The 27,760-nt window shown below is 37.6% G+C and overlaps 1 protein-coding gene across 2 annotated transcripts in view; it reads left to right on the top strand.

Moving 5' to 3' along the window:
- The window catches only part of PDE1A (phosphodiesterase 1A), a 225,403-nt gene that overhangs the window by 149,625 nt on the left and 48,018 nt on the right, over nucleotides 1–27,760 (top strand). For both annotated transcript variants that reach the window (XM_037398200.1, XM_037398201.1), the window contains exon 4: nucleotides 14,803–14,916. In XM_037398200.1, coding sequence (XP_037254097.1) covers nucleotides 14,803–14,916 — 114 coding nt within the window. The remainder of the gene's footprint in view (nucleotides 1–14,802; nucleotides 14,917–27,760) is intronic.

Raw genomic sequence — 27,760 nt, 5'->3', positions numbered from 1 at the left:
TTGGAAGAGGCTGCATTGCTGAAAAAAAAGCCCAGCATTGCAACGGAAACCATCTATTCTGATCAAGTCAATTATTGGTGTGTAACAAGAATAGTGGTGATGAAAGGTTGTTCTCAATGAAGTTTAGTGCTAAGTCATAAATTCCAATAATCTGGATATATAGATGCAGATATAGTAAGAGACAACGTGGTACTTGTGTTGTTTGAGAAATACTTTTATAACGAGTCCTTCTTCTATGCTTGGGAGAGCTGTTCGGCCTCCCAAGTCCCAGTCCCACCTTGGTGACATCAGTTGCTTGGCTCAGATGCCTGCTTCTTTGGCTCTGTGGGACACCAGTGTAGTTCTGCTTGTACTGGGGATTTTCAGAGGAGTCTGTCCTGAATTCTTTGTCAGCTAGGCCTGTAGTGAAAAGAAGGTATACTGGACAATTTACTATCTCAAACCGATAGAATTTATGATTTTATGTATTTTCAGGACTGAAATATTGCTGAATTAAGTGCAATTTGAAGCACGAATTGTGCTGCACTGGTGACAGCAGTAAAATATATTTCATGAACTGTTAATCCATATATCTTTATTATATGCATAAGGTATCAATGTATTTCTAAACAACTCTTCTAATCTGTCTTCATAATTGAAGTTGTTCAATGGCTTTGTAATGAAACTTTGAAAATATACTGGACAAAAAAAAATCAGTGCAAGCAGTCTACACCTTGAAAACACTGATTTTTTTAATTCGTGCCATTATAACAAAATGCATCAGAAAACGTGTGTGCTCATGTAAACTGATTTAACTTCTCCATGTCTGTGAGATTTATGCCACCTAAAATTCTGACCTGTGATGTCTAACACTATTACTGACATCAGCATTAAACTGCAGAGTGATGAAGACCTAGGAAGCAGTTGCCTTCAGTCTTAGCAAACGTAAGGTATTTCATATTCACTTGCTTTGCACCAATTAAATATTGAAAATAAATACCTGTATCATCATGTGAACACCACCCATGAGAATAATCTGTAGGAAGCTGCCTTGCCTAGTGACTCGACTGTTACATACTTGCGAGTATGTTCCTTTCATATCATTGTAGATAAACACTTAAAAAAATTTGATGAAATCATACATCAAAACTTAAACTGTAGCTGTGTATTAATAAAATTCCTCAGTATGTGAACTACACAATTACATGTAGCATATTTTGTAGACGAAAGACCAGGTGAGGGAAAGTGCCCTCTTAATGCTGGTACTCAGTTCACCTCTTTGGCATGTCTGTTTGAGTGCAGCGAGTTGAATAGCAGGAAAAAAACCAACCCAAACACCAAGAAACAAAACTGGGAAGGACCAGGCTCAGTTCAGACCGAAAGTGTCGAGGAACTGAAGTGAAGGAAGGCCTACAGGGGTAACGTTTGTCTTGCACATGCCTGGCCCCAAGATTAGAGGGAATGCTGCATAGGTTAATGATCGTGACTAGAATATGGAAGTGGACGGTGGGTGTCCGTGTGTCCTGACAGGAATACATGGAGAGAGGAGGGAAGTGCCTGTGTTTGGTCAGAGGTGGAGGCAACCTGAAACGAATGGAAAGATGAATGGCAAAGCAGAGGAAAAGGTTCAGGTTTTATTGCTGTGATCGTTGTGCTTGTATTTATGTATTTTTGGACAAAATTAAGTGAGTACTGGTGTTTAAAAAAATCTGAATTGCTTTACTGAGCAGCTTTCATAGGCTTCTGAAAGATAAGAGTCTGTAGGTGCACAATGCACTTAGACTGGTGAGGTTAATGTAATTAATGAAAAAGAATTGTGGCCTGGATTTTCAGCCTTAAAATATTAGGACACTCTGGTTGTAACCAGAGCTGATAAGCCACTCAGAAATCCACCTCACAAAGGAATTATTTCCGTGATTAAATTACATGTTGTCAGATTTGGAGGCTCATGTCAATCTATGATCAAGTGTATACCTGCATGTCAAGCTATTCTGCTTCTGAGTGGAATTAATTAATTCCTCCTACTGCAAAAATAATTGAAATTCATGTCAGACAACTAGATAGCAGAAATGAGGTCGTGAAAATTTAGTAAATTTTTATGTCATTTCTGTAATCATGTTTGTGGTTGAAGTGCTAAGATCTCTTTTTTAAATACATCAGAGTCTAGCAGACTAGCTGTGATTGAGTAAGCGCCTGCAAACTCTATTAGCATGAAATAGTTAGATCTTCTTTTGATCAATCCTCTTTGAGAGTTATTGCTGTCATTTTGTGAGATCAATTTTGAAAAGATTTATTTCTTTGTACTGTAAGAATATCTTACTCTGCAGTTTTGTGTTTGTTCATTTCATGGTGCTCTTATTTGAACTTTAGGAAGAGTATTCCAGAAGAGTCTGAGATTAACTATTCTGGATTAAAATTTAAACTAAATGCAGCTGACGTGACCTCAAAATAATAATCATAGTGAATGAAAAGCTTAATCAAGTATTTATATAGTAGTACATTTTGAAAACGAGTAGAAACCAGATAGTTTATAGCAAAGCATACTTTAGATTACTCTCTGGATTAACTTCACATTAAATGTGATTCACCGTAATACAAATGGCTTTCTTTAATACCTGATCTAGTATCTACAGGAGAAAAATTATTACATTGCATTTACTTATATTTCTTCTTTACATAAAATACATTAATAGGTACCCAACAGTAGAATATTAGCAGTATTTTAAGATATATGCTGATCTGTGCAAATTGGAATAACATTGTTAGACAGCAAATTTCAAAGATAATAAAACCTGAAGATTAATAGAAAAAATTATACAAAATGATACAAAATACTTCAAACAATATTCTTCCAACAGTTATGCCATGGATCATATCTTTTTCTTTTGGGTGCACATACATGTACTTCTTTGTAACTGTTTGCTGTTCCTGTATATTTCATACTATTAAGCCTTGGGCAAGTTTATTCATAAACATTTTTGCTAGTTTAGTTACTGTATTAAATGTCAGTGTCTCTACTCTGGCTTGTTCACGTTTCATTCATATTCCTTGGCTGACTGTGGTAGAAGAGGGCTTTAACCTGACTTTCTTGCATACTCTCAGTTAATCAATCAGGCATTTCAACACAGGTTACCTAAAAAGGAAGCAAATCCTTCCTTTAACAGCTATTGCATTTGCCTTAAATGTTAAAAAGCTGGATTTAGATCTTTTCATTGCCTGATCTGATCCCCCAGCCTCATGATGAGTGCACCTTTTCTACTTCAATGTGTATTTAGTTTATTTATATATGGAAATACTTCTAACAACTTTGGCACTAGAAAGTTTTTAAGAAACTGGAGCATAGTTTCCAGCTATGTATTTATCTTCCAGGTGAGTGTTTTTCATGCTTTTTCTTTTCTTTACTTTTTTTTTTTTTTGAGGTGTATTCTTGCTGTGTTAAGAAATGTGGTTGGTTTTTTTCTCTCTCTTTCTGTCCGTGTGTATCACTGCACAAAATGGAAATCTCTGGCCAATGCTAACACTGAAATCTCTTACTCATCTTTCAGAATTGCATCCCTGAATCAACTTAAAAATCACTTAGAGTCCACAAGTTCCTTTCATGTTCCTTACAATTGAATTTCTAGTCACCAATAATCATAGAATAGGGCATTAAAAAAAAACCAACCCAAACCCACAGAAATAATAAGCTGAGATAGATACAAAATTACTTAGAAGACTCACTTCCTAGTATGGTCAAATATAGTGTCATTGAGCATTGTGTAGCAGATAGCCAGCCAGGGTCCTGACCCTGGTATCCAAGCCATATAAGCACATAGACAGTCTTCAGCAGTTACTGTGATTTCTTGATGGAGGAGAGGGTGGTAAGCATCCAAAAAGGTGATATCCATCTAGTTTGCTGTCATTTTCACATTAACTTTGCAGAGTAAGTTGCAGTCTAACATGACTATTCTCAACCTGTAAAGGCAATAACATTGCGGAGACCTTTTATCCCAGTGACCACAATCAAACAGTCTGTAAATACTCTCATTAACCCTGAGCTCTTATTTTTGTGATTTGTTTGATCAAGGCACACATGCAAAACCACATTCACCAGATCGGAACTATTCAGGTAGGCACTCCCTCAGGATCAATCACTGCATTCATTGCTACTGTATTAAAGCTGGCTTGTTTTTCTTGGGCAAACTACTGGCTTACTTCCCTGAGTAACACTACTTTAGATTAAAGTGAATAATTTGATTTCAAAACTGAGGATTCTAATAAAACATGCTGCAATAGGGGAATCTGAAAAGCAGTGGGAAATAAAACAATGTATTGTTTGAGAATATGACAGGCAAATCGCAGTATGTAGTTACACTTTCTAACAAACTGGTTTACTGTCTATTTTGATCTTTTATACACACAAGCTATTCCCAGATACTTAGTGAGTGTGTAAACAAACATTATCTTTTAACATTGAACAAAGAATTTACTAGTTTTCTATTTTGAAATTAAAATGTAGCCAGGTTCTTACTTGAAAGGAATGTCAAGGCTTTGCAAAGAGACTGAAGGGTAGTGATTCATTCAGGAGAGAGATGAAAAATGAAGCACAATTTAGCAATTATGTTAGTCATGACCATAAGAGAGCTGAACTTCTCAGGTTAGATTTTATGTCCCTAGGGGAGTACATTTAGGGATGCTATACTGTCATCACCTTGAAGAATTCAGATATTAATTTCTGACTCCTAGAAAGGCATAGACATTAAAAACAGAACTTTATGTTATTAAAAGCTGGTTTTGAAATTTTCTTACAAAGCACAGTGTGCTTAGAAGCCCAGTAATTTTCCAGCTGAAAGCTCTTTCTGGTATAGTATTTGTGTAGATAACAAGCACAAGTAATTAAATACAGCTGGATGAATTTGGTTGTGGCTCATTTTGAAATCAGTGTAGGACTTTCGTGTGGAAGTAATAGAGCAGTGCATCATTTGGCAACTAAGAAAGATGGTCATTGTGTTGGACAGGAAGCCTGAGAATTATTTTTAGTGTTTTTTGCCATAAGAGCACAAGAGGTGCTTTATCAGGCACAGTCCGTGTACTATGCCTTAGGAAAGGATGCTGGATCTGATGCTGTAGTTAGCAAGGCCAGCTGTACAATGGTGTATCTCCTTAGAACTGAGTGATAATAAATTAAAGAACATTCTTTGTAAAATAAAGAACCATATGTGTCTTCTGTAGGACACATGATGTGTTCTGAAAAATTCAGCTGTAATCCATGCAGGCTGAGAGGTATCTTTTGTGTTGTGTTTTCTTTCACCTGGAGATAGAGAGATATTAGGTAAAATGTTCTGTGCTGCAAAATTCTTGATGAACGAGTGTAATTTCCATGTTATTCTGATCACAGATATTCTTTGAGTATTGTCATGTTCAGTTTGAGCACTAGGCTCTGATTTTTCAATCCTTTGCTTATAGTATGTGTAAAACGTACATCAACAGGCAAATTACAGTCAGCTACATATATGATGAGCAAAAAGTGTTAAAATAATATCTTGGAGGTGAATTACAGTCGGTGCTAAATTTTCTCAGTTTAAACAAAATATGACAGAAGTAACACTTTTGGTGATAGATTCTGGACTACGACTTCTGAGCGATGCTCTGCTTCAAACCTGGAACATCAAATTGGAAGCTCTGAAAATGTTGTCACTTTTTAGTGAATAGCCTGATAATCAGGTTGGTTTAATAGCATGTTTTCAAATTAGACAAGACAATATGATCAGCAGTTGGGGTTAATATGTATTATCGGGACAGATGAGTTAAAGTACTTTATGAGATGCGTAAGAACAAAGACCCAAACTCATTGAAGTCCTGAGCGCAGCAGGAAAAAACGTAGGCAATTCTGCGGTAAGGATAGTGGCCTGTCCCATCAAGGTGTCCTCTAGATTAGAGTAAGGCTGAAGTTTGCTACTTTCTGCATAATGCTTTCACAGACTATTACTCTGTTTTTAATAAATGTGGAAGGAATAGGGGAAAGTCTTGGGAATAGCGTGGGTTAAGGCAAAGGAAACAGCAGCAGCTAAGGAATGTCCTCTAATCCAGTTTACCTTCCCAGAGCTACAAAGCCTGAACCTTATATACTGAGGTGGCAGGCACTTCACAGGCCGAGGAAAAAGGCAGCTATGTACCAGGCATTGGCTACAAATGATTTTTATTTTTTTTTGCTTCAGTTCCTGTCACAACTGTTTCCAGAACCAAACCCAATATGCATATAGCCCATATATACTATATGATAGATAACGAGTTTAATGTGATACTGTTCAAGAATTACTTTTTTGGAAATATTCTTCCTGATGAGCTCTAGGTACTTATTTCTGTTTAATTCTGCTCACCCTGAAGTAGTCGAAGATGGAGCTATTCAAAAACAGATAGTGAATTTCTGTTTCTTGCTTGACCTTAATTCAAATTTAGTTTCTCATTTAGATAAATCCTCGATCAAGCTCACATGTGTAAATAAGAATGGTGGTGTTACATCTCATCTTGTTTCTGATCATTCTTAAAGAATACAGAGGGAAAGTTTGCCCGCTTGATTCTTTCCTCATTTAAACATTTATACAGCTCTCAAGTGTGTTTAAGCTTTCCTAATGTTCTACTTCTCATTACCAAGACCTACTTTGAAGTACTTTGATTTGGCAATTCTTCAGCAGAACATTTATTTTTAACAATCCTAAATGCCAGAAGTTAGTTTCGCACATAACATAGAGTGCTAGATGCTAGCATATCCTATTTTTTTTCTTTTTTCTTCATTTTAATTGCAGTATTGCAATTTTTAATAAAAGCCCTATTCATATTTTTACATTGTCATATACATTACATGTACTGTATCCTTTCTTCAGAACTACTGAGATGGTAATGATTTTACAGCAAAATTGTACTGTAATTACTACAGCTGTTGTGCTGAAGCATTTATGTCTTGCTCTGTCTTTTGAATGAAAAACTCTTTTAGTGAAAATAGATCTGTTGAAGCTGTTAATTATTCAGTAAAAAAGACATCTGAATTACAGTGGTGGTATTTTTTCTGCAACATTTTAGGCAGACTAAGGTAACTCCTGAAGTATTTTAATGTTTATTCAATGATCTGTAACAGTTCATAATGCAAAATTTGTATTTTTTACATTTCACCAATTTATCCCAACAAATAGAAATTTGTACTTTGCTTCTCAGAACCCCTGATACACTTTAAAAACAAAATTCACGATAAATTGGCTCTGTCATCCCATCTGGAAAGTGTGATTATATATTAAAAGTATAACTTCTATATTCTGGTACTTCAAGTGTTTAATTATAAGTAGGAAAATAGGACTTCTAAACCAATGACAAGTTAGAGCTTAGACTGAAGTAGGATTATCTTGGTGGTTGTGTTGGTTGTTGTGTTGACCTGTTAGGCTAGCTGAATGAAGTACCCTGTTTCAGCTGATAGTATAGACCCCTAATCGTGTTCTGTGGAAAGAGTTCAGTAGAAATCCTCCTGCTGTAAAATACCCTGAAGGTGAATCAGACAGTTTTGGCAATATCAGGTTGAAGACATATTGTTACACACACACTTGTGCTGTCCGGTATGGGGGGGTCAATAATATCTAGAAAAAGGGGGGTGGAATAGGGCGCAGAGATAGCTGGGGCACCATGTCTGAGCAGGTTCTTAGACAGAATATGAGGGACTGCCATTTCAAAAAGCTTTTCTTCTGCAAAAGACCTATATTTTTATATAAGTCCTTCTGTAACCTCTGTTGACTTAATATAACATCAGCGATAAGCTGTATGTATGTTGAAAGAAATAGAATGGAAGATGGCATACTAAGCAACCAAATGATACTGCTCGTGGAAGTTAACAGGTCAGAAATAAATATAAAATCATTTTTAAATAAGCACAGAGGACCCAGATTACTTACCAGGACCCAGACTCTACAGTCTGATGTCTCAAAAAGATCTATTACTGAAACAAATTTTGTAAGTTGTCGGAAGTGTTAGCTGTAAAGGTTTGGCCACGTTTATTTATGTTGACCTGTGGTATGCAGCAAGGAAATTCTGTCCTGGTTCTAATTTCTATCCTGGGGAAATCAAAATGTTAATTATATACAGAATTTATAGTATTTAATACTTTTTATTCCACAGAGAAATCACAAAATAAAGTGTTGTTATTTTAATGTTAACGAAGGGCATTTCCTGGGTTGTTTGCTTGTGTGTGACTTTATCAAGTAAAGGATACTCATGGTATCATAGATGAAGACTTTGATCATTAGGCAATGCTGTTATTTTTAGTGCCAAACATTTACCAATCTTCTGTCCTTAACAATTGCAGAAATTTCTCCAAAAAGGCTTTCAAAAGCCTTCACAATGACAGCAACATACTTTCTTAGCAGTAGTCTAGAAATACTTTCAAAACAAAGTTACCAGTTCTGTTTAATGCAGTTTTAAATGAAAGAACATAAACTGATTTTTTATATGACAGCTTGTTCATAATGTTTCTAAAAGGACTTTCTACCTCTGTGCATGCTGTTTTCAAAGAACGAGTATCAACATTCTTCAACCCAGATTTTCTCATCCCAAGAAATGAAGGAGATATTCAGCATGTTGACTCAGGATGGGTATACCAATGACTTCAAGGTGAATGAGCAGAAAGACAGAATAAAAGAAAGAGAAATGAGAGATCCATTTCCAAACCCTTATCATTTGTGATAATTGATAAGTTGATAAGATACCACTGTATGGGAAGATACTGTCTGATCTATGAGCTTCAAGAGTAGCTAAAGCAAAATGTAGTTTCCAGCAGGACTAGGCAGCAGAGGGAACATGAGATGGAGAAGAGAGACATTTTCAAACCATTAAATTTATGTAGTTGCTGACAAGAGACTCCATTTGCTAGGTTGTGTGATATGATAAAATATTTAGTGCATCACAGTCACATGAAAACAGTCTGGATCATGTGAAGTGCAGAGGGATTGTGGCATAATACTGTCATCTGGAGAAATGCCTTCTAGCAGGAACTCTTTTAAAACAGCAAGTATCTCCCATGAGACTGTGACCATCCCTGAGGCAGTAGGTCATGATCTTTCTTGCAAGTATGGGAGATGCAGTTGTGATGACTGGGAGCTGTGAGACAGGGCTAAGAGAGTCCCTCTGAAACAAAGACAGTGAGGTGTGCCAGGCCTGCGCTCCTTGGATAATTTCAGGTGGCACAGAGGTCTGGGTTCAAGTTTCTTGCTGGAATGTAAAGCCAACGCTCAAATGTGAGTGTGAGGTGATCTATTTAGAAATATCGTTCTTCTGTCATGGAATATTTTTTAAAAATAATGGAGGGGACGGCTTTGGAAGATTTAGAGGCTTAAATTCTGCCTTTTAGCAGCTGCTTTGATCACTGTGCTCAGAGCTGCTGTCTGCAGGAAAAATAAAGCTTTTAAATGGCTGTGGGGAATAAGGGCAATGTGCCTTTTCTCTGTGTTTATCGCATTAGCCTCAGCAAGTAAGACGTACTGAAAGTCTTCCATCGTCTTCAAGCATGATTTTTGGCAGGTGATGAGTTTATGTTTGATTTCCCAGCTTGTTGATAATGAATTTAGTTAGGTTATGATGAGGACTTTGAGACATACAGACAGTTTAAGTGCTTATAAGTTCAAGATGAAATGGCTTTAGCTAGCACTCCAATATATATACATTTCAGGGGAAAATTATAGATCAAATGTCAATCTTCAGACAAAAATCAATATTCAGCAAAGATCATTAGAAGGATAATTTGCGATTTAAAAATCAGTCCTACAGCTTGTACATTATTTGTCTGCGATTTCATGGATTGATTGTGAAATGGGAATATCAGAAAATGGAAATGGACACTGAGGCAATAGAAATGTGGCAGAGTTTAGAGTAAGGTAAGACTAGCTGGTTACTTGTATCTAACAGAAAGCAGATAAAACACCTGAACATATATACATGGTAAGTGATTTGAAGTTTGAGGATTTTTCCATTAAGCTTTAATCTGGAAAGCAATTGAAGGGAGGAGCCAAATTAGCATTGATGATGGTTCATTAGCAGAAGTGAGATAAAAGTTTGAAAGATGCTTAAAGCTTGGTTGAAACAGGTTTCATTCTGTATCTTGGGTGGGCACAAGGAAAGGTGAGAGAAATTCATGTGTGAGAATTTGTGCTGATGACATACATCGACTAATGGTGAAAGTTACTTTCAGGGAAGAATGGGTAACTGGGGGAGGTGAGAGAGACAGCAGGGAAAAGCAGCATCAACAGGATCCCAGATTAACCCCCCCTCTCTGGGCTGTCTCTCCAGAGCAGCAGGTGGTGATGATGGATGTGATGGTGAAAGGCTGTAGAGCCTCAAACAGCAGACCTTTAATGTTACTGAAGATGAGACACTACGGCTTCTCAGGCACTTGCAATTTGTTTGATCAGGTTTGTTGAGAACTATTCAAAATTGCTTTAGAGAGCTTGGATCACTTTTATGGTTTTAGGTGGAAACTGTAAGACTCTATGGCTTTCTGTGATTTTAGCTAGGTGCTAAAGAAAACTTTGGAATTTTGACTAAATTTTGATTAAGCCTTTAAACATACTTGAACCTAATGAGTTCTAAATGAGACCCAAAGTATAATATTTATACAGTATTAGAGTGCTAAATAATACATTTATAGGATGACTAAGGTAAAACGAATTGAAGCCTAATAGAGAATGCCTGCTTGAAGGAAAACCACTTAATCTTGCATAAACATGATCAATATTTAAACAGCCAATGCAATTCTATCCCCATGAAAATGCAGTTTTATCTTAAAAAAGTGTAAATTTCAGTGTGTTTTATATAGCTGCATAACTTCTATTTTAATTCTTCAATATGGGATTGAAGTTTTGGTATATCTAAATGTTGGTTGAATTACCAACATATTCAATATTTATTTTCTAATGACTGAATCATGATTACAGATCAGTGTGTACCACTCATATGCTTAAAATAATCATGAAATGAATGTGATTTGTGAAACCCTTAGCAACCACAAGGCTTCCTGTGCATATGCTCAGACACAGCAGTGACTGAGAAGTAATTTTGTGAAACACATTTGCAGCACTGAAAATGTGATATATCTTTCTTGAATTTCTCAGTATCAGAATTTACAGAGAGAGGACTCCTAATGAGAAGAAATATGAGGTAACTGTATTTGATACTGTGTCTTGTATGATTTCAGGGAAGTAAAACACATCAAGGTCCAAGTCAGGAATTGTCAGTTCTAATCCTTGCTCTCCATTGATATCCTGGCCTTGCCTTGACTGGAAAAATGTCCCAGTATCAGCGTATTTTTCCCTACCATAATGTAAGAAACCTTGAAGTAAAGGTTAAACCATTTTGAAGCCATGTTAGTTGGCTGCTTTGTAACTGCAGGTAGTAGCAGGGGAACAGAAGTGACCACCCAAAGGGATCACTCTGGAATCTTTATTACCATATTCTGGATATTTCTCCAGTATCTCTCATCTGTTTGCATGATCAGGTCTAGTCTTTTATAGCCATGTATTACAAATATTACAACTGTATCTGGGATTTTCCTTTTTCATAGTCAGTATTTTATTTCCATCTTGCCAGAAACACAAAGAAGGAATTATATCCTTTGTCATAACAAAAGGTTTCTAGTAATCCATATATTGTAATTTTTCACTTGAAAATAATGGTATTTCTCATGTTTGTTTTCAATGTGTCATGCTTAATTAAAACAAAGAAATAAAAATCCTGTGCAATACAGCTAGAGTATTATAGTTGGGGTTTTTTAACTTTTCCTTGTCCTTTTTACAATTTTCTTTGTCTTGCAGAACGCTCGGCTATGAGTATTAGCACTTGTTGGTTTGTCTTATAAATTGGCATACCTGTGCTTTATTAAGATGTTAGATTCATTACTGAAATGTCAGCTCTTAAATGCAGTGGCTGTTTCACCTTAATACTTAGTATGTTGTGTATATTCAGATCGTTCATATTCTGTTATAACCCACTTAATTTTGCCATTTTTCTGTCTTCTGGGGGATAAACCTCATGATTATCACCTGACAAGTGTCTGATCAGCAACACTATGGAAAGATTTTATTGCTGTGTCCAGCTTCCAAGTTGGAAGTTGTACTGTAGATAGAGACAGATTTTTCTTGGATGTCTGCAGCAACGGTTGGGGACCACTGGGCACAATTTTATTAGGAAAAAACCATAATCCACCCTGAGGGATGTTGAACAGTGAAACACATTGCCCAGAGAGTTTGTGAAATCTCCAGGCATTCAAAGCTCGATTGGAAGTGCCTCTGAGAAATTTGATCTAAGTTTGAAGTTATAACTAACAACGAGCTTTGCCTTTCCTTGACAAGAGCTTGAATCAGGTGAAAGTCCTTTCCAACCAAAATTATCTTGGGGTTCTATGATAGATCTGCACTGGGTCAGCTACAGATACTCTTAAGGACATCTCCAGAAAGCGTGGCTGTGTGAGGTAACAAGGTCACTGGTCTTTATTGAATTACACAAATTTTATCCTTTTGTGATTCTGTAACCCCTTCAGAATCACTTTAATTTTGCCTGAGCAGCTTTTCCAAATTGCCTGGTCTGTTACTGTGTCCTGCATTCCTCCTCGAATATGAACTATAACTACAGGGTGAGTTGCAGCCGCGGACTGCCACCTATGCAGCGGGAAATTGCCACTGTGGCTTAAAGGCTCCCTCAGGGACTCCTTTGCTCCTGCGAGAGTAAATATGGTTCCATATATCTGTCATCTGGTCTGTGCCCTGAGAAAATGTGGAATCACTGGAAATCGTAGGATTTGAAGACATTTTGAGCTAATATTGTTCTACCATAGTGCGCCCCCCACTTCCCCGTGAAGTGTTGTGTTTTGAAATTTATTTATGCTTCTACATGTGGAAGTGTGATTTTGGGACACACTTAGTCAAACACGGAGGGAACAATGCAAGTGGTAGAGGCACCCTACGGCTAATTGCACGTGGTGGTGATGGTGCTGCCAGATTCACCTGGGCATTTTGGCGTTGGTGCTCAGGAGGGGTTGTGTGTGTGTTTGCGTGCATTACTGAGAAGCAGACATCCCAGGGAAGTTACAGTGTGTGTACTGCAAGGTGAGTGTCTGTGAATTAGCTTCTTCAGTCTATAGGTACCCCTGAAGTGGAAGGAGTTTTGTACTAGAACTGCCTTCCCAAGCATAAGGTTATTTTTTGTCCAGGAGATGTGCTCCTACAGTATTTCATCTACCCACTTCGCCTCTCTGAGAAGTCTTTTTTAACACTAAACTTTCCATTGTGTTGATGTGCAATGCACTGTGTAAAATACCAAATAATTATCGTTGCTAAGAGCCTTATTTGTGTTGTGCTAATTTGAATTGAATTAATACTTCAGAGAACTGAGGAGGCTGGTCTTAAAACTCCATTTGCTAAAATTCTCCTTGCAGGTTTGGATATAATTATACGTAGGCCAAATAAATATAAAGAAAAAACATAAAACGTTTGTGTAATGGAACAATACTTTCCAAGTTTATGAGAGATTTGTTTTGAATATCACTGCATTTTTTAAAGTAATGCATTTTAATTAGGTCCAACCAAGTACTGTATATACCCGATAAAACTAATGTGTAGTATATATAAAATTATATAACAGATTGTATATTTTTATATGTGCTCTTTCATGTCATAAGTATGATTTTTTTCTGAAAGTCAGCTTGGTGCTGACTAAATTTCAGTCCACTTTTTGACTAAATGTTTGTTTCACACAATTTTTTCACATTTCATACACAGAAAAAAGATCATTTCATGAAAGTTATGTTAAAATAATGATGTATCTTTAGTTACAAGAATCTATCTTACATGACACAAAACTGAAGATTATTTCAACTTAGAGATATAGCACAGAAAGAAGGAAAATACCCATGCTACTTTAAGCATCCATCTAGTTACAGTCTACACAGTTACTTATAAAGTTTTCATTTCACTTCAGTGCTGTGACTACTGTGTATGGTTGAGCAGTGTCAGAAGTTTTCTTCTCATCAGAGAGTTTAGAAAAAATCTGGTATTCAAGGAGTTCATCTGTATAATTGTATCGCTACAGAAGCATGAGCTGATGCATTCCAAAATCTTCTTTGGGCATATCCTTGTTTGTAATGTAAAAGAAAGTTCTCAAAACTAAAAGTAAAAGCACACTTGGGAAAATACGTGGATTTTTCTAATGCCATAGCCATCACCTTTCATCTGGTATAATGATGAATTTTCTTTAAACACAGAAACAATGGAGCTCCGCATTAGCTCATGCTAATAAGAAATACAGATCCTGTAGCAAAAACATACTGGAGGCCTAAATAAAATTTTAATAAAAATTAAAGACATTTAAATGAAGCAAAATCAGTATATAGGGGATATAAAAAAAAATATCAACCTTCTAAACACAGAAAAAATATAGTAGGACAACTGAAAAATTATGGTAAGACAACTTGCAAAGTTTTATTTATTATTTAAAGACAATTAGAGACTCAGGTGTAATTGTAATGTCACAAATTAATATGAAATTGCTCTGATGGTAGTTACTGAGTCCTCTCTGATTTACTGGAAAGTATATGCCTTTTCTTAATAGATCTTGAAAATTTAGCAAGCTGTAAAAACATGCAGCTGGTCATTGCTCTGTGTGTTCTAAACCCAGATTTTTTTAAAACAAGAGAAGAGATGCAGTGATGGTCTCTTATGTCATTGGCCTTTGTATTGGTTCCAGTATTTCAGATAGAAAATGCAGTCACTACAATTTGATATAAGCAACGCACTAATATTTTTATTTGCTTTTTCACAGATTAAGATGCTTGGTAAAGCAGCTGGAGAAGGGTGACATTAATGTGGTGGATTTAAAAAAGAATATTGAATATGCAGCATCTGTGCTGGAGGCAGTTTATATTGATGAAACCAGGTAAGTCTGAGGGGGGGGGTGGGGGAAGGAAAGGATACTGGTAATCTCATTTCAGAAATTTGGTCTTTGTATGCAATTGCAACTGATGGGAGCTAAAGGTGTCTGCACATCAGAAGGATCATATGTGGCTCTTAGATCTTTTAGTGACAAGGTTAAAGCAAGTAAAATTCCAAAGGTCAGATATAACCAACTTCTGTAGAGTTTGCCTAGTTCTTATCTTCCTTCAGCTGTCAAATGTTCACAGCATAAAATCGTAAGAATTTTGTGAAGGATGGATTTCCTTTCCCCCACAGGCCACATACCGATAATCATGCTTAGGACTGTACCACTGAAAAAATGGGCTGTTTTGGAATGAAATGCTCACAGAGATGAGTCAGAATATTATAATCTGGCCTATAAATACATAAATTCATGAAAAGCTGTGATTTATTTTGTAATGTTTGATGCTTTGTTTATGATTATTGTTACTGGCAGTATTACTGGCAATCATCTTTAATGTGAGTTGACTACAATTAAATTAGAATTTCGAAGTATTTGGCTTCTTGAAAGAATTTTGAGATATGTACTATATTGAACTTAGCTAGCTAACTTACAGTTTTTATTTCAGTGTGCTGTCCTCTTTTAATTTTTTTCTAAGCAGAATAATCTTATGAAGATGTCTGCCAAAACTTCTTCAATACTGCTGGAGCGTACAGTATATGTCTCAGTTCCATACTACATTTAAGAAGTCTGGCATTGTACTGATTATTTCATGGACTCCCCCCTGCCCCTCGCCCTGTGTCACGACTCTACCCCCACCCGCCACCCCCACCACCCCACACCCCACTCCACCCCACCCCTGCTTGCAAATCTATGCATTTGATACAGTGCTTAAAGTACTGCTCTAACTTTTTCCCATTTCTTTTCCTTTGAAGAGTGTTATTCACACACCAAACCTTGCTAGTCAGGAATTTGGAGCATCTACTATTGGGCATTAGAAGGCCTACCCATTTCAAAACAACTTAAGAAAAACAATAGTAAATGAAGCTGGTATCGGTGGTCCATTTTTCAGAGATTATATTACAGATGAAGTTGGCAGGATCACTTATACTTAGTGTCGTGCCCTTAGAGTGCATGCATGTCCGTTTCTGTTAAAAGATGACAAAACTCTTAATAATTTAGAGATTTTCCTGAGCAGCCTCTCAGCTGCAATATAGTTCTTAGGGACACTTTCAAAAGTGTTGCTAGCAGTCCCAAGTTAAATACACAACTTGAAAAGTATTAGGCACCTCAGTGACTTCCGAAGGGCTCACATGTTATGAGGTTGTTTACAGATTCAGTTAAATTAAACTTAATTAAACGAGGTTTTTGTAGTTAAACTGATACAGGTCCTTAGGAAGACAGATAGAAGAAATGATCAACAAACTTCTCTTTGGGCTCGTATTACCACACTAGAGGCCATAAAATTTCATTTTGCAGCAATTGTTCCAAACATAAATCTTGTTGGCACATCTCACATGTTCAGGAAGCTTTGGAAGATCACAGTCCTCTCTCCCCTGGATACTTACAGGATACTGTGTCACCACCAGCAGTCAGAGCTTAATCATATATTTTGCATTAATAACCATGGGACCTGTGTCAAAGCTGCATAGAAGGACAAGGGCATAAACCACTGGTTATTCTGTTCATACACCTCCCGAACGCTGTGATTAATTTGGTGTAGTATTCATAGCTCTTTCTAAGTAGTAGCTCCAGGACAGAGTGAAATGTATTGGTTTCTAAACTGAGGCAGCCTCTGTGGAAATTAATAGTATCATTACAATGAGGAATCCAGTCTTTCTGGCTCTGTGTGGGAGCATCAAGAGAGGTAACAGACATTTCATACACAGAGAAAACTGGTGCACCTGAAAATACATAGGCTTTGGCAGCAACAGATGCATTTCTCCATTATTTATGAACAGTTCTGGCAAGCCAGGGAGATCCCAGAAGGCTGGAGATTAGACAATGTGATGCCCATCTACAAGAAGGGTACGAAAGAGGATCTGGGGAACTACAGGGCTGTCAGCCTGACCACTGTGCCAGAGGAAGTTACGGAGCAAATCATCCTGAGTGCCATCACATGGCACATGCAGGACAAACATGTAATCAGGCCCAGCCAGCACGGGTTGATGAAAAGCAGGTCTCTACGATGAGATGACCCACCTAGTGGATGAGGGAAAGGCTGTGGGTGTTGTCTACCTGGAACTTAGTAAAGCCTTTGACCTCAGTAAAGCCTTTTTAAGGGGAGTTAGGTCCAGCTGGTGGCCGGTCACAAGCGGTGTTCCCCAGGGCTCAGCGCTGGGGCCAGCTCTGTTTAATGTTTTTACCAATGATCTGGACGAGGGGATTGAGCGCACCCTCAGTATGTTTGCAGGCGATACCAAGTTGGGTGGGAGTGTTGATCTGCTGGAGGGCAGGAAGGCTCTGCAGGGGGATCTGGACAGGCTGGACCGATGGGCTGAGGCCAGTTGTATGAAGTTCGTTCAACAGGGAGAAGAGCCAGGTCCTACACTTGGGGCACAATAACCCCACGCAGTGCTACAGGCTTGGGGAAAAGTGGCTGGAAAGGAAAAGGGCCTGGCGGTGCTGGTTGATGGCCAGCTGAACATGAGCCAGCAGTGTGCCCAGGTGGCCAAGATGGCCAACAGCATCCTGGCTTGTATCTGAAACAGTGTGGCCAGCAGGGCCAGGGAAGTGATTGTCCCCCTGTACTCGGCACTGGTGACGCCCCACCTCAAGTCCTGTGTTCAGAATTGGGCCCCTCACTAGAAGAGTGATGCAGAGGTGCTGGAGCATGTCCAGAGAAGGGCAATGTCGATGGTGAAGGGTCTGGAGCACCAGTGTTATGAGGAGCAGCTGAGAGAACTGGGGTTTAGTCTGGAGGAGACTCAAGGGGGACCTTACTGCTCTCTACAACTGCCTGCAAGGAGGCTGTAGGCAGGTGGGGGTCGGTGTCTTCTCCCAGGTAACAAGCGACAGGACAAGAGGAAACAGCTGCAAGTTGCACCATGAGAGGTTTAGGTTGGATAGTAGGAAAAATTTCTTCATTGAAAGAGTGGCCAAGCTTTGGAACAGGCTGCCCAGGGAGGTGGTGGAATCACCATCCCTGGAGTTTTTTAAAAATCGTATAGATGTGGTGTTTAGGGACATAGTTTAGTGATGGACTTGGCAGTCCTGGGTTAACGGTTGGACTTGACAATCTTAAGGGTCTTTTCCAATCTAAATGATTCTGTGATTATTTTTGCTGTAAAAAAATCTTTAAATAAGCTAATTACCCTCATAGGACTTGACAGCAGGAATATTAAACTGCCCAAATGAAAATAAACATAATTTTATAGTGGTTTGGAGGATTTTCATAGTCCTCTAGGCTATTTTCTTAATCTTACAGGCATTATGACCTCATAATGGTGACTATTTTCAAGAATTCTACTTCAGTATACAGATAAAGCTTTTGCTCTTCGCTAGCTTGATGCATAAAAGTGATTAATCTTATTTATTTATTGCATCCAATATTTTGCAGAATAATCTGATTTTTCACTGTACTGTCAGAAGGAAAATGCCTAAGACAGGTATCTTGTTTTGCTCTAATTTATTGAATACTTCTGTTCTCCAATGCAACAAAGAGTTTGTAAACCTACCAGATTTTGGGAGCACTCCTTGTATAAATGTGCATATGGTTTATGTATATGATTCCATAAGTACAGCTATATTTCTGAAGCATATGTATGCAGACATATAAAACAAATTTTCTTGCCCATGTTGCTTATGCTATAAGTAATAGTTAAAAAGGAGATAACTTTAATGAAACCTACTTTTCAACTTTTATTCTTTTATTTTTAGTGGTTTACATTTTATACTCCATATTCTTAATTTTGGTTTATAGTATTTTGTTTTGCTTTTAGTTTCTCTTCACAGAATCACGGAAAGGTCAGGGCTAGAAGAGACCTCTGGAGGCCATCTAGTCCAACCCCCTGCTAAAGCAGGTTCACCTAGAGCAGGTTGCACAGAATCACATCCAGGTGGGTTTTGAATCTTCTCCAGAGGAGACCCCACAGCCTCCCTGGGCAGCCTGTCCCAGCGCTGTCACCCTCAGGGTGAAGAAGTGCTTCCCCCTATTCAGGAGGAACTTCTTGTGTTGCAGTTTGTGCCCGTTGCCCCTTGTCCTGTCGTTGGGCACTGCTGAAAAGAGCCCGGCCCCATCTTCCTGTCACTTGCCCTTAAGATATTTGTAGACATTGATACGATCCCCTCTCAGTCTTCTCCAGGCTGAACAGGCCCGGCTCCCTCAGCCTTTTCTCACCAGGGAGATGCCCCACTCCCCCCGCCATCTCTGTAGCCTCCGCCGGCCCCTCTGCAGCAGTTCCCTGTCTCTCCCGAACCGGGGAGCCCAGCACCGGGCACAGCGCTCCAGATGAGCCTCACCAGGGCAGAGCAGAGGGGGAGGATCACCTCCCTCGCACTGCTGGCCTCGCTCCTCCTCATGCCCCCCAGGGTGCCATCGGCCTTCTTGGCCCCAAGGGCACACTGCTGGCTCACAGCAACTTGCTGTGCACCAGAACTCTTGGGTCCTTTGCCGTAGAGCTGCCCTCCAGCAAGTCAGACCATAGCCTTCTTTGGACGAATGCAGGCTCCGTGAAACTCAGACTTAGAATGATGCAACTTTTGAACCTGGTGGTCTTTGTTAAATTTATAACAAACATAGGGTAAGCCTCTGCTTCTTAGTTGGACAGTATTATATATAGTGCTGTTTTAAATATTGACACTTCCCCATTAAAAATGATTTTAAAATGAAGATACTTATTGTGTGGTAGAGAGGCAATGTGGTTGCTACCCGTACTTTCATAGTAAACTCTTTTGCATGGCAAACTGCAAAAATAATCACATTTTAAACAGCATGACCAGCATTCTGTCGTCTAAATCTGTACAAAACATTTAAAGGTAAACACACAAAGGTCTCTTTAGCTTCTGGGAAGCTAATCCTCAAGGAACAAAAGCAGTGTATCATTGAGTCAAATGGCAATGGAGGCTGGAATTAGCTGTGTGCTTACATTTGTCCTCATTCCCACCAATTAATACAGGTTCTTTGTCCTGCACAGAGCTACCACTGTTGGGAGTCTGGAACTGAGTTAACTGAACTCATTAGTAGATTACAAATAATAGTTTAGATCATAAGCAGAATGGCCCACTCCTGCTGAGCCTGAACACACAATTTCATACATCACAAAGTTGGAATTCCTTGAGTAAGTTTCTTACATATGGATTGTGTATGGATAAAAGTAATTGCTATAGTATAGAGCAATGACAATTAATGCATAGAGTAAAGCAGTGAGAAAACCATCTGAATACAGATTACTTTTATTAACTAAGTCCCAGAAGGAAGTTGCATGCTTTACAGGATATAATAGTTCCTGAGATTTGGCTTATAAAATAGAAAATTTAATGATGCCTGGTTCTACAAGGTACAAAGTCTTGCAGGCTTAGGACCAAAGGTTCAGTACAGAGCTTCTGCAATTCATAAAAAAATACCCATGCTTTGTATTTTAAGCCCTTGCTTGAGCCCTGGATTTTGTCCAGATGAATTTACTGACCCATTGCTTACACATCCAAACAGAGGAAGACCTTGGCTTCAACCTGCCACCTAAAACTGAATCCTGTCTGTGGTGTTCTCTTCTTCCCCACCCTTCAGACAGATTTCAATATCAGCTGAGAAAATGCCTTCTTGAATATCTCTGAAGTCAGGTTAGGGATAGCAACTAACACAGGGTGGGTTAGGAGCATCATCCTAGCTCATCTTCCTGTTATGACGTACATCCTATTAAACAGTATAATAAAATGGTCCCACACCTATAGCAGAAGGACCTTCTGCAATTCTTCACAGGCACAGAGATGAAAAAAGCAAAAAGCAAAATCAAAGCTAAGGCCAACAGAGAGATCCAAGTACGAGGTATCTCACAGGGCATGTCCAATAAAGTAACCAAGGATGAAGGAAGAGCCTGCCCTGTTTCACAGCTCTGTGGAACCATTTGTGCTTCTTAAGAATTAAATCTCAGGCATTAGTCTAGCAAAACTACTTTTTCTTCATAAGCCTGAGTTTTTTCAGTGGTCAGATCCAATTTCTTACAGTAGGAGATACCCCCCCTTTTTTTTTTTTCCTGTATATTATTACTTCATTTGAGTTGATTGGAACCCCTGTATTGTTCTATAAAGTTGTGTGTGCACATAGAAGTACACGCAAATGTGTAAGCTGATGACACCTTGAATCTTTGTTTATAGTGCAACAGTCAGCTGGAACTGGCTGTAGAATTCAAACCCTTTAGCAGAGTATGAAGTATTTTTCTCAGGTCCTCTTACTTTCCTTTTGTCTGCTCCTCTGTTGCTCCACACTATAGCCTTTTATCTGAGCATAAGATAGCATTTTTTAAAACTATGGACACATACTCATTTCTATACATGCTCTTTCTAAAACTATATGCAGTTGGGTTGGGGAAAAGGCAGAAACATAACACGGCAGGTTTTATTTATGGAGTTCTGAGAGTAGACTCCTTAGAAAAGGGATAGACAGTAGGGACAGCCTTCAAAAACTATGAAAAATTGGTTTGGGGCAGTGACTGTCAATTTCCCATATAAAAGGTTCTGGGCTGATGGAAAGTTGGAAAGCGCAGAGAAATCAGACATATGTATGTGCTGCTTTCCTATGAGCTTAATTATCTATGGCCCCATGTCAATGAATAAGCTTGTTTAACAAGCTCTTTGTAGGACTGCTGCATCTCTCAGTGCTGAATAATTATAAGCTGCACTAAACACTTCCTTGAAAGAGATCTAGCCCTTTGGTGGCTGAAGCAGAGGTTTACTGTCAGCTGAAAATAACCAGTGAAATGCTCACGGTTCCAGCCCCTCAGCAGATCTCCTCTGTAGAAGTAGTTCAAACTTACTGAATAGGTGTTATAAATAATTCTGACAAATCTTACAAAATTTTCTCCATTAGTACCTGCCACTTGGCTCAAGGTAGTGGAAGAAGGATATTTAGAGTGAAACAGGAAATAAATACAGCGTGATAATTCAGTCATGACAGCTGTTCTGTTCCTTGTAAACACAGCTCTCTGTTTATGCGGAGAAGAAAATAAGTCAAATAAAATCTAGATGGAAACTACAAGATTAAAAGGTATTTTCCAAAGCCAAATAAAACAAAAATTTTAAACTTCTTGTGGAGAACATTTTTAAGTTGTACTGGATAAAATCACAATATTTTATTCCAGTTATGGTCTTACTACATTTTTAAATGCCTTTATATTTTAGAAAATATACTTCATTTCAGGAGGATATTTATCTGTGCAGGTTCAATTCCATATGTGGTTTTTAGTTTGTTTTAGGCTGTATAATGCCCTTTTAAAAGGCTTTAAACTCTTGAGAACTTTTGACTTAGAAGAGACGGAGTTTCAGTAATACATAAAGTAAATCAATTTTATATAGCTGGCAATTGCTTTGAGCATCTTTGATTCAGCAAGACCAAATGACAAATACAGGTTATTGCTACATTCACGAAACTAAAGGAAATCTCATTAAGGGTAAGTAGCATTATAACAACATATGTTTGCATGAGAGCTCTGGAAATAGTAAAGATATTTCAATGATGATATAATGGTAAACACAGTCCTTCTTGAGAAAAATCTCTTACTTTTAAAAAGTACACATTCTGATATGAATAATGTTAGCTAAAAAGGGGGTCATTAAGCCCAGGCTTACTGACTGCTGTTGTAAATAAACACCTTGGACCATACTGAGTTTCCAGTGCACTACTCCAGTAATGCAACAAATATTTCTGTGGTTTCTGGACCTAAAGCAGGGACAAACATATCTTCAAAATGTGGACAAAAAGGAAATAGTTTGAATTGTGATCATGTCACTTGCAAGAGAAAGATTTTCATCATTTCATCTCACCAAATATCTGTGTGACCCTTAAAGTGTGCCACAGAAGTATTTGTGATAGGAACATGCATGTGTGTATCTTTGTGTTGTGGAGCCTGAGGAAGAAGAAAGGAGCAAATGCCTGACTAGGTGCTGGTGCTCACAGAGCTGTGTGTCATGGAAGTGTGAATGGAGCTTAGCAACAGCCCAACAAGCAAATGAAATTCTTCCATTTCCAGGCGATCCCAAGGTAAGGAATGGTCAGCATAGCCTGTTCTTGGGCAGCTTTCAGTATGCAGTTTTGGTTATGTTTGCAAGCTGGACAAGACTGTTCCTGGGTGTTTTCAAGTATTTCAGTACTGCAATGGAACCTGAGTCCATAGGAGCTGCTCTGTCTTAGGCTATTAATTAGTATCTCAAAAAACTAAGTTACTTATTTGATACCCCTGTGCTTTCTCTCACTTCTAACCAACAGTATAGATTTAGTGGCTTCTTGTGTTTTAAATGAGAATGAAAGTCAGTGAAGGCTCCATCTTTTGTTTCTTGTATTTCCTTTTCACAAGCCATATTTTAGTATCAGTGTTGCAAGGCTCTAGGCTAGCACTACATCAGCTGCTCTGAGCATCTCACAGCAGGAATCTGATGCTTGACATTACAGGACCAGTTCCATTCCATTTCTACCTGCAGCATGCAATATCTAGCTGACTTTGTGAATCACATAGTTTCAGTGACTGTAAGGCTCTAGTTATGGAAGAAATTGTGCTAATTCTGGTTACCATTATCCATTCAGGGTAACCAGCAGAGATAGTCACACCAGCAAATCTCTTTGCAGGTGGAAGGGCTGAGAAAGTTAAATTCTCTTACATCATAGAGATGTAGATATTTGTAAAAAAATTTTAAAGCATATGTTCCCGGTCTGTTTACCTGAAAAGACAGATTAATTTGTTCATTTATACACGAAGGTAACTGTTTCATTCACAGAACAGCGGGGCATGTGGTCAATGATATTATTTCTTTTGAAGGATCTAGACAATATTTCTCCTCAAAATGAGCTTTTTTGAAAAAATCTGGGAATATTAAAGGAAATAATCTGCCTCATGATACAAGGATAAAACAAGTGGATTGGGATGCCCTACTTGGTAAATTATTTGCCAGATGAAAAATATGTTCTATATGATTCCTCTCTGAGCTGACTTAGTTGAGAGGTTGGAAGTGGCAGTTAATTTAAGCGTGAAGTTAAATCATAATCTTGAATATTCAGTCAAGTTTGCTGTGAGTGTATACTGCTGTTCTCCATAGCCAACCAATGGTTAAATGTACTTTGCCTGAAGTTGCTTTGTCAGCAACAAATGTACCATTTGAAGTAAATCCTTCAGTTCATCCATTAAGGGAATCTACAAATGATAGTTTTGTAAAAGCTGCTATTGAGAAAAAGCTTATTGTGTAGAGATTAATTCAGTATATTCCACCCTTATAAAAGCTTGAAATAAGCCTTTAAAATCTTTTCTACTAAGCCAAAGTTTTTTTTCTGAGAGGGAAGATTACAACAGCATCAAAGTTATATAAAAAAAATACACTTAAAATCACTGAAAATATGTTAAATTCTAAGTAAAACTCTTCAGTTCATTTAGGATATTTACTAAATGGCCTGCATCCCTTTTCTGAAGTTATTGAATTTTTCAATCTCAAAGTTATTGCTGTCTATTTATTTGAGTAATGCCCTTAGATAGTCCCTGCCCTACAGTAATGCCCTTAGATAGTCCCTGCCCTACAGAGCTTTAAGACTGCCACATTAAAGCAATTGAATTAAAAAAAGGGAAAAACATTAGCTCACAGCTGTACTCCTGAAAAATTATATTTTTTAATCTTGAATATTCTGACCTGAATCTTAATATTGTTGATGGCCTTTGGTATGTACGTATCTATTTCTGAATAAGCACTACATATCAACAAGTGAATGTTTCCAGTAGCAGTGGTCCTTACTCCATTACTTATCTGCTGTTGTAGTAACTGTGTTTCATCCAGAGTCTTTGCTATTTATTAATTTAATTGGTAGGTCTTAATATGAGGACTGTTCTTCTGAGAATGTGCCAAATTTTAAGAGTACAACGTGTTGGTAAATTCATAATTTCCTTTAGAAAGGTACTTTAGTACTTCAGGCACTAAAACACACCTCAATCTTTTTTGCAATTTGTTTATCCTCGGTGGGAGTTAAGACCATCTTTTAGTGGATGTTAGTGGAAATTGTAATGGACTATAGAGGATGTAAATATGATTGAATATATTGATTCATGCTCATTCAGGAAGATAGTGAGACACAAGAACACAAATTGATAAAAATGTGAATCAGCTGTTTGGACTATAAATTCTTTGCTTTCTGCATTCTAGACCTAGAGGAGGACTTCGATCAGTTCACTCTTTAAGGATTGATCATTAGCTTGACTAATGCACTCAAAATTAAAGAGCTAATACCTCCTTCTCAATCCCTCCTCTGGAGATCTTTCACCATCTCTGTTAGGCAGCATGACTGATCAGCACTGACGTATTTTTTTTCTCCATAGCCATTATCTTTTTTTTTTTTTTTTCATTTTCTTTTCTTTCTTCTCCTCCATAGTACCTCTGATATATTCCTAAGGGAAAAGAAACACACTTCTGACTAGTCCATTACTATATTTAAAATTCTGATTAAATGAAAAGAGAGCTAGAAATTGTCACTACTTGCATTTTGAGAAATTATTCTTGGCTAAAACCACAGTACTGTGACAAGAAGATCAGGTTATTAGTTACTATGACTGCAATATTAGTTGATTGCTGAGCTGAAATGCCATGGGCCATATCTTACTTATTCCGACAACTGTCAATAGGAGTTCCACTCATGGAACAAGTAGAATTAAATAACCCAAGCCTCCCCCTCCCCTTCCCACATGTATCCCTTCCTTGTATTGCATCTACTCAATTGGCTAATGATATATGAGCAAAATAAGTGTATGTAACTGAAATTCTGACTTTGTGCTGTTTATTAGCACTATTAGGTGTTGCTTAGCTTTAGGAAGAAAAGGCTAAAATGTGTGCCTTGGTATATTAGCATTTATTTAATTCAACTTATTCAGTTCAACTAGAATATTGGAGTTCATGCCTCCCAGTTGAATGGGATTGATCTCAATAGAGTTTTACTTCAAGGCTGACTTTGTGGAACAGCTATGTAACTTTAAAACAGAAATTAAATGCCCACCAGCTGTGATCTTCAGTGTGGTTGATTCAGAGGATGAATCTGTGGATCTTGCAGTCACTCCACTCCAAATATCTGTAAGGCAGAGATTCTAGCCTTGTGTTTGACGGTTACGGTCCCTTGGTATTCTGCCTGTGAATTTATCCAATGGCATTTTTTGAACCTATGTAAAAGTTTACATATTGCAAAATGTTGCAAAATTATATTACCATTTACAAACTGCATTTTACAACTTACAGTTACTAATTATATTGCAAAATCTTGCAAAAATCCCTGTAATATTTGGTAGAGAGTTCAGTGGTTTAGCTGTATTTGTCTTTGGTTTGACCCTTTCTTCTGATACTATTTCACCTTTCTCTTCTTCATGATTTACCTATTCAGCTGTGATTCATAAAGTGGCAAGTTAGAGCAAGAAGTCTACATAAGAGTAGAATTATAGAATGCAGAATTTATAAGTATATTTTCCATTTATCTGTGCAATAATTTTCATTAGGCAAAACTGACACCAGTAACATCCTATTGATTCACTGATTTTACTGAAGCTTTTGAAAGCTGTCAGTTCTAAGTAGATAGAAATTAAAACAGCAGTAATATAAGAACTCAGGAATACGAATGTTCTGAATATACACTTTGGACAGTTACAATTTTTCCCAGTAATTATAAACAATGTTGTAGAAGAGAAATTATCATTTTATAATGCTCAGTGATTGCATCAGAGTGACGTCATAATATATCTGCTCCAAGAGTCAACTTTTGTTGCAGTTACATTCTGGGCAACAGAAGTGGCACCAACAAGAAGGACGAGCATGTAGAGGCTCTGTGATTTACTTGATATATTCACTGCAAAGATGTGCACTGGTAGACTAGGGGCCAGCAAACAAGCTGCAAAATAGTTCGACATAAAAAGAACAAGATCCATATACAAAAATAATGGTGGTGGCCAATCAAAAACTGGTTCTTGTTGGGTGAAAAAGAAAATGTTAGCTATTATTGTAATGTAACTGCTGAACTACTGTTACTACTTCTGGTGAATATGTACAAATTCTGATACTTCTGCTGAAGATTCTTTTTGTTACGTTTAGTAGAATTTATATATATGTGCATTTTGTAAATAGTAAAGTTACTGATAAAAACAGTTTGATGGTTTTATGTCTCATATAAATTTGCTTCATTTGGGTTATTTTAAAGAAGTATTTTTGAAACCAGCAAGTAAAAGGTGAACTATTAGATGTATTTCACAGAATCCACAATACTGTGTATGTATACATATATATGCACACCCATGGAAATATAATGGAAATAATATATTTTATAGTCAAGGTATAAATAGATGAGTAAAAGCTAGCACAAGTTACAAACTATGAAATGAGTTGAATATTGGATTCTAAGCATTTATGATAATTACGTATAGTTTGTATGGTGCAATGTATGGAGTAATTTATTTCCCTATATAAATAAAATTGCCATCAAATTATATATCCATCTAACCATCCATTTATTCAGATGTGTGGACCTATATATGGGCCTTGTCCTTGTAATTACAGAAGAATGTCAGTCACTGGTGAATTTATTAAAAGGCCATTTCTAGCAATGCATATGCCATGAGTAATTTTTCCCCAATATAAATCTTACTCTTCAAAAAGCTAGGAAAGTGTAGAAAATAGGCAGTTATGAGATGAATAATGAGCCTTT

This window comes from Falco rusticolus, chromosome 8, assembly GCF_015220075.1.
Source record: "Falco rusticolus isolate bFalRus1 chromosome 8, bFalRus1.pri, whole genome shotgun sequence".
In the NCBI taxonomy this organism is placed as follows: domain Eukaryota; kingdom Metazoa; phylum Chordata; class Aves; order Falconiformes; family Falconidae; genus Falco; species Falco rusticolus.
The sequence above is the reverse complement of the archived record's forward strand: the minus strand, read 5'-3'. Positions and strand labels throughout refer to the sequence as shown.